Raw genomic sequence first — 11,920 nt, 5'->3', positions numbered from 1 at the left:
AATATTGTTACGTCAGAACCCCGGAATTTAGGTATATTGGTTCGACGGATAGCGAAGGAAAGGCTATCCAAGGGAGGGTAACGTATGGGAAAACGTATAACGAGATCTTATGGTATCTCGGGTTCACGCTAGAATGGCGCGTGCCTCGAGTCAAATGCACTTTTCAGGAAAACTTCAGTCGCGGGTCAACGTTCAGAAGGGACGCTATTACGCCTACTGAGAGTTTTCGTGCACTCGCGGTCCTGTTTTCGGTCAATGATATAATATCCCTATTACCGGGGATCGGACCTTGTGCGATTTTAGGGAGGTAGTGAGAGGTGAGGTCTTATTTATAAGGAATAAACATTGAGTTTAATTTATCAAATAATTAGAACATTTATTACAAAAAAGAACAAAATATTATTACAAATTAAAAATCATTATTTATATATATAAGTACCGGATGTCTGTCTGTCTGACCGCGAACTACTCATTCGTTAGTGGACCGAATTTTTACCAAAGGTACATGAAATAGGGGTAGAATTTCCCGGAGAATGCCATAAAGTGTATAGTTTTTTGCTACCGATTTTCTGGAAACCGATTTTTTTAATTTTTCTAATTTTTCGGGAAATAATCGACCAAATTTCAAAGAATTGTATATGAAACAGAGGTAGAATTTCCCGGGGAGTGCCATAAAGTGTATAGTTTTTTTTTAACAATTTTCTGGAAACCGATTTTTTTTCAATTTTTATAATTTTTCGGGAAATAATCGACCGAATCTCAAAGAATTATATATGAAACAGGGGTAGAATTTTCTGGGGAGTGCTGTAAAGTGTATAATTTTTTGTTACCGATTTTTTTGGAAGCTGGTACCGAAATTTTTGATTTTCTGGAAATCGGTTTTTTTAATTTTTCCAATTTTTCAGGAAATATATGACCGAATCTCAAAGAATTATATATGAAACATGGGTAGAATTTTCCGGGGAGTGCTGCAGTGTATAATTTTTCATAACCGATTTTCTGGAAACCGGTTTTTTTAATTTTTCTAATTTTTTGGGAAATAACTGACCGAAATTCAAAAAATTATATATAAAACAGGGATAGAATTTTTCGGGGAGTGCTATAAAAAGTATAATTTTTCGTTACCAATTTTTTTGGAAGTCGGTTACAAAATTTTTTCAATTTTTCGGTAATTAATTGACCGAATCTCAAAGAATTGTATATGAAGTAGAGGTAGAATTTTCTGGGGTGTGCTATAAAGTGTATTATTTTTTGTTACCGATCTTTTTGGAAACCGGTTCAGAATTTTTTGTTACCAATTTTTTTGGATATTGGTTACAAAGATTTTCAATTTTTCTGGAATTAATTGACCAAATCTTAAAGAATTATATATGAAATATAAGAGTAGAAAGAACTAAAAAATGTAATAGAATTAGAAAAATTGCTAATGAAAAAGGGGTTTCCAATTTTTGTTTAAAAAAATGTACGTGATTGTTCTAATTTCCTCAAATTTTGAGATAAGCTGAATTTTTTTAGATAATTTTTTGTTATTTTTTTAAAAACAATGCCCAAATTTTCCTAATTTTTCGGGGATGGTAAAAATGTGTATAATTTTTCATAATCGATTTTTTGAAAACCGGTTTCAAAATTTTATAATTTTTTGAGAATGGCTACGATGAGTTTATAGAAAAATTGCTAATAATAAAGGGGTTTCCGATTTCTGCTCCAATTTCCGTAAATTTTGAGATATCAAGCTGAATTTTTTTTATGGATAATTTTTATAGATAATTTTTCGTTACCGATTTTTTTGGAAACCGGTTACAAAATTTTTCTAATTTCTCGGAAGTTAATTGACCGAATTTCAAAAAATTGTATATGAAATAAAGGTAGAATTTCCTGAGGTTTGCTATAAAGTGTAATTTTTCGTTACCAATCTTTTGGGAAACCAGTTACAAAATTTTTTCAATTTTTCGGCAATTAATTGACCAAATCTTAAAAAATTACTTATGAAATAGAGGTAAAAATTTCCCGGGGATTGCTATAAAGTGTATAATTTTTTATTACCGATTTTTTTGGAGACCGGTTACAAAATTTTTCCAATTTTTCGGGAATTAATTGACATCAAATCTTAAAGAATTATATTATAAAATAAAAATTGTGTTAAAATTTTTTTAATTTTTAGGGGATAAGTTTAATTTTTTATTAATGGATAATTTTTCATTAATGGATTGATTTTCTTGAAACCGGTGCCAAAATTTTTCTAATTTTTTGATGATTTTGAAAAGAGAAAATAAATTGGAAGAAAATAAAAAAGAGTTAATAATGGCGGGTCAACGGAGAGTGAAAACGCGCGAGGCGCGAGCAAAAATAAAAGACTAATATAAGGGATTACATTTTTGAAATATTTGACAAATATTATGCTATTCTGCATCTATAATATTATCTATTATTTTTTATTTAAAAAAAAATTCGAAGATGTAGGTTAAAGTTTGAGGAGAAAGAATATCAAAGGTGCTTCTAATTAATGAGTGAGTTTGGGGAGAGGGGAATAGATTATAAGCCCGCGCAAAGCGCGGGCAAAAAATCTAGTTATATATAAAGTACGTGGGAGTGTGGTGTGTGCGCGTGGAATGACATTTGTTCTGGTACGGGTGTAACACAAATTCGGAGGATCGGGAAGAGGTTGGTCGATATGCGGGGACCGTTCGCTTTTTAAGAATGAAGCTAGGAGCTGTCGCTCCACTATGCGGGCGCGTCTGTTCCGAATTGTCCGATTGCGGATAATTATTCCCAAAAACTTGCAACAATGAATTTGCGACTTCACTAAAATTATTTTATAATTTTGAATTCGAAAATGGGGGGGGGGAGTTTTAAAAATGAATTTATATTTGTATATATTTATATATATATGTGTGTTCTCGTATACGGTATACACACATATACATACTGTAGAGATGTATGATGATAACCGAGCGGGTATCTCGGACTTACTGTTGACGGTTGCTATCGGGGAATCAGGTGACTGCGGCAGATTCTTCCGGACGTGAAACGGGTGACAGTGGTGACTATTAGTAAGTTCGTCCGGACCTTCGGTTACTGCGGGGTGATCGACACGGGCACAGAATCTACTCGCGACGCGACAGAAATCTGGTTTCGCTTAAGCGAGGAGTACAGCTGGCTGATGATTGATAAATACGGCTATGGTAAATATAGTTTCAGGACGTTTCGGACTGGATCAGAAGTGACTCCAAGTGCGCAAAGTCGCGATTTTTATACAAAATTATGTAGGCGAGATTATGTTTTAATCTAATTTGATTGGTGGAGTTTTCTTCTGATCGTAACGTAGTTTTTGATTTTCCGCCTATTTTGTGGCGAGTTTCCCCAAAAATCGTTATTGTTTATGAGCAATTTCTAATTAGCAGCTATTCATTGGCGGGTACGTTATTATCTTGCCCTTTGACAATCTCTTTCAGAGGCTTAACTTTATCAATCGCCGCGAGGCGTGGGTCTTAGGTCAAATCTGCGTTTCACGGAAAAGCGTGAGATCAGCCCTCCCGTGACCCAAGAGGTCACCCAGATCCTTGTGGCGTTTTTAATTTATTGCGCTCTTTGCCACGAATTTTCGAGATAATTGAAATTTTGTGCTTTATTTCGTAGAATTACAATAGATGGAATGCGACAAACAAGTCTATAATTTGCCTATTTTATTAGGCTCGAGTCTTCTGGAAGGTTTCGTCATTTACTATTTATTGAGCGATGACAGTTGGAGTGCATCCGCTTCGTCAATTGATAACCGCTATTTTATGGTTTCTGTCTGTTTCGTATGATGAAATGAGTGATTCCATGAAAGAAAGAAATCGTGGAGTCAACAGGACGTAACAATATGTTTATTCGTTATTTTTATTTGTTATTTTTTATTCAAAAATAAAACAAAATATATAAAAAATTTTGTTAACAAATGATAATATTTTGTGAACGTAAAGTTATAATTTATTAAAAAATTAGTATTTTAATGTTAAATAAATAATTAAAACTAAAGAAATTAAATAAATTTACAATCAATAAAATAAAAATTTAATTTAATAAAAACCTGTGTCATTAGTTTTAATTAATCAAATAAAAAACAACATAAAAACTAATCTTATTTATAAATAAAAAAGAGAAATTTAATGAAAAAAGTAAGGGAGACCGTGGCTAACTCGACACAATTTTTTTAAAAGCAATTTTCAACAATTAATTAAAAATTTCAAGCAAATTTAATGGTACACATTTAAAGAGCGTTCCTTCAGGTACAAAATTGCTTAAGGAAATTTTGCTGTATGTACGTCACTTAATTTTGCCCAAAAGCTCGATGAAAGAGTATACCATTTTCGAGAGAACAGAAATATTACTTTTGTAACGATGCGCCCCAAAACGCATCATTCCCGGCGAGCATCAGCCGGATGCCGCCCGGCCGAACACCCGCCGGGCGAGACAAGGCACGATGTGCCCTTTTTTAAACTAGTCATCTCGCGTATCAGTCCGCAAACGGACTTAGCGCGGCAACCGACTCGGAGCGCCGAGCGGTGCCGAAAACGGCCGAGAGCCACCGAACGCAATCGCGGCGTTGGGGCGCCGTACTTCCCGAACGCTCCACCGCTCCATCCCGGCGCGCGCGATTGCCGTCGCGTATCCCCCGCCACGCCGACACGCCACCGCGGGCGTATATAAACCGAGCAATGTTGCTAGGTTTCAGATTCCGCATTCCGCCGTGAGCCAGCAAACCGATCCGACCGATTCCGCTGCTCACGGATCCCGAAATCCCACAGTCGAACAACCAGGGGGTAGAGAGTATTCTCTGCCTCTGCCGAGTGAAGCATCTAGGCGGTTGACTCGAAATCCCGAAATCCCACAGTCGAACAACCAGGGGGTAGAGAGTATTCTCTGCCTCTGCCGAGTGAAGCATCTAGGCGGTTGACTCGAAATCCCATACGAACACCTGTGACACCGGAGTGAACCAGGGTAAGAGAGTTCTTCTCTTACTCGCCAAGGGTCTTGGCCACCCGGTGCTGCCTCCCGCCTACACGAATCGAGGCGCCAGGAAATAGAGAGTACTTCTCTATCTCCGCTAAGGGTCTTAGCCGCTCGATATCACGCCCAATCGCGATACCCAAACCTGCGATACCGCGTCACCCGCGCCGAAATACCTCAGCGAGCCCGCACGCCCGCCGATCCGCAAAACCCCGCGATCTCCGTGCATCATCGCTTTACCAGGCGTCCGCACGCTCTGTGATACCTGTATTGTAACCGCGTCCGCGATCTATTACACGTACCTTGTAACCGCGTCCGCGACCTATCACACGTATCTTGTAAACCGCGCCCGCGACCCATTACACGTATTCAGCGATTCCGCGATATCTGCATTTCACCGCCGTTATAAACCGCGCCCGCGATCTATCACACGTAGCCAGCGACTTCGCGATCGCTGTAATCCGTTGCTATCGTAGCAACGACGGCGATCTTTTGTACATATTCACCGCTCCCGCGAACATCTCTATGTATTCACGCGTAATTGAATAAATACCTTATTTTGTTTTATTATATTTTAACCGAGTCTTGTGTCTTCCTCCGCGCCTACTCCGAACCCTGACCAGCCGCGAGCTAAATCCGCGCTTCGGAAACTAGGTTGTTTTACTTTTCACTAACAAAAACGCTTATGTCGCGTTAAAAATTACACTATAACTCAGAATGTTACCAAACTCCGTTGATAATACTGGCACATAAAGACGCATTTACAGTAGAAAAGGCAAAGTTTCTACGATAGATTTAAATTGGCAAAAAGCCTAGTGTCAAATTTGCCCCGGTGTTGAGTTAGCCCCGGTCTTCCTTACATAATCAACTATGTTCCGGAATGATTTGAAAATTAAAGCTAAGGTAAACGAAATGAAGAAGCGTCCCGGTATATCTCGCGTTATTATTATTGTTTCCGATCTGTCGCGTTCCGGCGGTGCCTGCGATCCGGAGAGTTTCCCAGCTCGGTACGATATCGCGTGGAACATGCGATGTTCACGTGGAGCCTCACCTCGAATAAGATGATCGACATAAACACACGCGTTCGGGCGTTCGAACTCGAGCATAAACAGTTTGCTTTCGGAGCGCTTTCAAGACACTGTTACGCGACAGCTCTTCGGAAACCAAGTATATTGAACGACTTCGTTTGTCGATCGTTTCGTCTTGCGAGCTATCTTGAATGGCGCGAATAATTACTTCGATCGATATTGACTCTGATTTCGTCAAGTATCTGTATTAGGAACAATAAAAAAGTGACAACTCTACACCAGGCCCTCTCATTTCGCTTAGTGGTCCGTCCTCCTCGATTCCCGGTCTCTAACAAGATAGTACCAGCTCCGCCCGGAGTGTTTTCCAAGCAATAGCATTCCGAAACATTTGGTCCTTCGAGCCGGATCGGGATTGAGGTCTTGTGAACAGTGAAGTGGGCTGCTGGCGTGAATTGTGAGTGACCGTGTCTGAGTCACTATCGCCGCCAAGATGTCGTCCTTCGAAGAACTGCTCCTCAAACAGCGCTCATTATTCAACTCCGTTATGAATACTATCTCGAATTTCAAAAAATTGGGACAGGCGAAGATGACCCCTGCAGCTACCAAGGCGCGAATCGAAAGCACCAAGGAGAGGTTCGAACAGTGCCGAGTTTTAGATACGAAGCTGCACGTCATCACCGACGCCGCGACCAAGGCGTCATACTCCTACTTCACCGATCGCGAATTCGAGCATTGTGAGGAGTGCTGCGATGCTGCGCTGGATTATCTCTACGAGCAGCTCGGTGAGCTTCTTCCACCCCGGGATGCCTCCGTAAACGTAAGTCGGGCCCCAGAATTTCCATCGCATACCGCGCTCAATCTGCCGAAGGTCACCCTACCAAGCTTCGATGGATCGTACGAGAAGTGGGAGAGCTTCCGAGACCGATTCTACTCGATGATTATTTGCGAGGCGAGTTTGTCAAACGTTCAACGACTACACCATTTATTCTCGTGTTTAAAGGGTGAAGCGAGCGCATCCATCGAACATTTAGCGTTAACGTCCGAGAATTTTGATGTCGCGTGGCAAATTCTCTCGTCGCGATTTGAAAATAAACGGCGTCTTATTAATACTCATCTGAACAAGCTGTTTACATTGCCCAATGTCACCGCGAAATCGGCTCAAGAATTGCGTGCGTTGCGAGACAAAGTACATGCCGCGACCGCGGCCTTGAGGAATTTAGCGCGTCCGGTGGATCAGTGGAGCGACATTCTCGTATTCTTGATTACGCAGAAACTCGATAACGCTTCGCGTGAAGCATGGGAACTTACGTTAGGTAGTAGCGTTTACTATCCGACTTACGCCGAAATAGACGCGTTTATGGATTCTCGCATCCGCGCCCTCGATTCGATAATACCGTTTGCGACGGAAAAACCGGCCGACGCGGCGGCAAAAAATAAAGCGAAGCCGAAGGCGATAGCATCCCACGCTGCGAGCGCTACGAAGCTTTCATGTCCTGTGTGCGCCGCGCAACACCTCTTGTACCAATGCTCCGAATTTCTCAATAAAACGCCGACTCAAAGACACGAGCTCGTTAAGAAATGCAAAAGATGCTTAAATTGTTTTAGTGCAAAGCATCAAGCAAAGGAATGCACGAGCCCTCACTCGTGTAAGCAATGTCAGAAGAAGCATCACACATTGCTGCATTTTCCGGAAATTGCGAAACAATCCGACAGTGACGCATCCCCCTCCCCTCCTACAAGCGAAGCTTCCCAAACCGGTATCGCCTCTCATGTTGTTGCCAAGTCCGTTCCGTCCACCCAGCCGATTCTCCTTGCGACCGCGCGAGTTCGAGTCTACTCGGAGCAAGGTCGATGTCAAACCGTGCGCGCTTTAATCGATCAAGGATCCGCGGCATCGTTTATAACCGAAAACTTAGCCCAGTCGTTGCGCATTCCGAAAACTCGCACGTCCATCATTGTAACCGGTATCGGGGAGACGCACACTTCAGTTCGACAAGCAGCTACCATCACTATTACTCCAAGTACGTCCGTCAGTCCGGTATATTCCATTTCCGCCTTAATTTTAAAATCCTTAACGCGGTATTTGCCTAACCGTATTGACGCTCCGATGAACTGGCCCCATTTAAAGGACCTCACCCTCGCCGATCAGGACTTCGCGGGATCCGCTCCGATTGACGTTCTCATTGGTGCCGAACTATTCGGCTCCTTAATTCTCGACGGAGTTCGGAAGGGCGCCGCGAACGAGCCAATAGCCCAAAATACGGTGTTAGGCTGGATTATCTCCGGCCCAACGGGAGGAGCGCGTTCGAGCCAAAGGATCGACGTACATCATGCCTCAGTGGATGAAGATCTCGATTTCAACATTCGACGCTTCTGGGAGGTGGAAGAAATTCCCCGCACGTCCCAATTAACTCCTGAGGACCAAGCGTGCGAGGAGCATTTTCTCCGCACACATTACCGAAATCCCGACGGTCGCTACGTTGTCCGATTACCCTTTAAAAAGGGACCTCCGATTTCCATAGGAGAGTCTAGCCGGTCGGCTCTCCAAAGTTACCTTCGCGCAGAAAATCGTTTAAAACGAGAGCCAGCTAAAGCCGCCGAATATCACGATTTCTTAAAGGAATATGCCGATCTGGAGCATATGCAACTAGTTCCTGACAACGAGGAGTCGACTGATCCGACACAGATCGTCTACATCCCTCATCACGCTGTCTTCCGGGAGGGTAGCACAACGACGCGAATTCGTGTTGTATTCAACGCGTCAAGTCCAACCACCAACGGCACCTCTCTTAACGACCACCTCCTTGTCGGCCCTAAGCTACAAACGAATCTCGCTGCCGTCACCCTGCAGTGGCGTCTGTATCGCTACGTCTATTCTGCTGATGTGACTAAAATGTACCGACAGATTCTGGTAAATCCCCTCGATTGTGACTACCAACGGATTTTCTGGCGGCCCGATCCCGACTCCCCCGTTTTGGCCTATCGCTTAGGCACGGTCACATATGGTACTGCCGCTGCCCCGTTCTTGGCACTGAAAGTCACATTACAACTCGTCGTCGACCACGGAGCTGCGTTTCCACTCGCCATTCCGGTGTTTCAACGAAAACGATACATCGACGATTTTACCTTTGGTGCGGATGACCAAACCCTCGCGCGGCAGACTCGCGATCAAGTCGTTGCGATCATGGCGAAAGGTGGATTCACTCTGCGTAAGTGGGCGAGCAACTCATCTGACCTCCTCGATGACATCGACCCTGCTGATCACGGCCTTGCTCAAGCTCGAGAACTTCGCGAAGATGAAAGAATAAAAATCCTCGGCCTCAGTTGGAACCCGAACCGCGATGTCTTCCAGTTTCAAGTAAAAGGATCACCCACTCTGGGAGATACCAAGCGTAAAATTCTATCCGAGATTGCCAAATTGTTCGATCCACTCGGATGGGCTACTCCAGTTGTTATTCGGGCAAAAATTTTTATGCAACAACTGTGGGCGTCGAAGTGCAGTTGGGACGAACCAGTTCCGTCCGACCTTCTTACGCAATGGCGCCGCTACTACGAGCAACTTCCGGAACTGGAAAAAATCACCATCCCACGCTGGACTCAATACGGCCCTCATACACTCGACCAGGCGTTACATGGATTTTCCGACGCTTCCACCACGGCCTATGCGGCGGTAGTCTACATGCGCACCGTGTCGATGGACGGTACGGTGACTGTGACGATGCTGGCCGCAAAATCCAAGGTCGCTCCGCTGAAGACCATGAGCGTCCCGAGACTGGAACTCTGTGCATTCCAATTGCTTGCCCGACTCCTCCTATTCGTTTGTCGATCGCTCGATATGTCGTATACACCGACATATTGCTGGACCGACTCCCAAGTAGTTCTGGCCTGGCTGAGTTGCTCACCGGCCTGCTGGAAAACTTTCGTGGCGAATCGTGTCGCAGACATCCAAACGTCACTCCCAAACACCTCCTGGAGTCATGTCTCCTCAGATGAGAATCCTGCCGATTGCGCATCCCGCGGTATTTCTCCCGCCGAGCTAGCCGCAAATTACCTATGGTGGTCAGGTCCCTCCTGGCTTATCCAGCCACCCGAACAATGGCCAAAAGACGTCCTACCAGAAGCAACAAAAACCACTCTCGAAGAACGACCGCCTACGTCGACAGCACATACCACGACGGTCACCCCCTCATGGGACTTATCGAAACGGTACTCATCATGGTCGAAATTGCTACGCGTCACCGCTTACATCCAGCGATTCGTCCGCAACATCCGATCCCAGCAGCAAGATCCATTCGTTATCTCTCCGCCTTCCATCGCACTACTGCCTGTCGAAGTCGAATTCGCGGAAAACTTCTGGCTACAGTCCATTCAAGCCGATCTGTTTCTAAACGAAATAACCTCCCTAACAAACGCCGTGCCTATTCCAAAATCCAGCTCCCTGCTTCCGCTAAACCCGTTCCTCGACAATCAAAAGCTTATTCGCGTCGGCGGTCGACTGCGTAATGCGAACATCTCGGAAACCACTCGACACCCAATCGTCCTAAGGGACCACCCATTAGTGAGATTGTTGATTCGCGATACTCATGTACGAGCGCTTCACGCTGGCTCGCAATTGACGCTAGCGTTGCTTCGCCAAAAGTATTGGATCCTCCGCGCGCGCTCACTCGTCCGCGCCGTCTTGTATAAGTGCGTTATTTGCACGCGAGAACTAGCACCAATTCCAAGCGAGCTCATGGGCGACCTCCCAGGCGTTCGCGTAAACCGCTCCGTCCGAGCATTCGTTCACACCGGCGTCGACTACGCCGGCCCCGTTTCTGTACGTACTGCGAAAGGACGCGGCAATAAGGCTCATAAGGCCTATATCTCTGTTTTTATTTGTATGACCACGAGAGCGATCCACCTGGAGCTCGTCAGCGATTACTCCTCCCCCGCTTTCCTTGCCGCCTTGTCTCGCTTCGTATCTCGTCGCGGACGCCCTACGTCCATATACTCAGATAATGGTACTACCTTTCAGGGTGCCGATCGTGAACTAACCACCGCGATAAAACTTACTACCAAGGATCCGAATTTTCTGAATCACTTGGCTACCGAAGGCACTGCCTGGCACTTCCTACCACCCTCCGCTCCACATTTCGGAGGGCTGTGGGAAGCCGCAGTACGCAGTGTTAAGTATCACCTTAAACGCTGTGTCGGGTCATACACGCTGACGTTCGAGGAGCTCGCTACCGTGTTGTGTCGCATCGAGGCTTGCCTAAATTCCCGTCCAATCGCGGCGGTGTCCGAGAACCTAGACGACTACCAGGTTTTAACTCCCGGTCATTTCCTTATCGGAGGACCTCTTATGGCTGTCCCTGAACCCAGCGTTCTCGAGATCAACGAGACCCGATTGTCGCGATGGCAATTAATACAGCGAATTACCGAACAATTCTGGAAATCGTGGTCGAATGACTATCTCCTTAACTTGCAGCAGAGGCCCAAGTGGAGGGTCGCGCATAAGCTCGCTCAGGTCGGTCAAATGGTGCTCCTAAGAAACGCGCTCGCGCCTCCATGTCAATGGGAGCTTGGCCGCATAACGGCTTGTCATCCCGGCGACGATGGCCTCACCCGTGTCGTCACGATTCAAACCGCGCGTTCTCAGTACAAACGCCCAATTACCAAATTGTGCTTTCTTCCTATTGATATAAATTCTACACAAGATTCCGCCATGGCGGGCGGCGTTGAGTCTGAGCCGTGTGACACGAGCGGAGTCGAGGTGACTTCCGCGACTCACTGTAGCTAGCGATAGAGTCTTTGTACTTAATGCGACATTATATATGGATATATATTTTCGAATGCGAGCATTCGAGGCGGGCGGTATGTTCCGGAATGATTTGAAAATTAAAGCTAAGGTAAACGAAATGAAG

At 44.9% G+C, this 11,920-nt stretch overlaps 1 protein-coding gene across 1 annotated transcript; it reads left to right on the top strand.

Moving 5' to 3' along the window:
• Positions 1-6,507: 6,507 nt before the first annotated feature.
• LOC143903525 (uncharacterized) lies at positions 6,508-11,796 on the top strand. Its single transcript, XM_077417172.1, has one exon. The coding sequence runs from the start codon at positions 6,508-6,510 to the stop codon at positions 11,794-11,796; it is 5,289 nt and encodes a 1,762-aa protein (XP_077273298.1).
• The last annotated feature ends 124 nt before the right edge of the window (positions 11,797-11,920 follow it).

The sequence above is a fragment of the Temnothorax americanus genome, unplaced genomic scaffold, assembly GCF_048541705.1.
Source record: "Temnothorax americanus isolate GAGA-0224 unplaced genomic scaffold, ASM4854170v1 Scaffold48, whole genome shotgun sequence".
NCBI lineage: Eukaryota > Metazoa > Arthropoda > Insecta > Hymenoptera > Formicidae > Temnothorax > Temnothorax americanus.
Note: the sequence above shows the minus strand (reverse complement) of the source record. Positions and strands in the feature narration are given on the sequence as shown.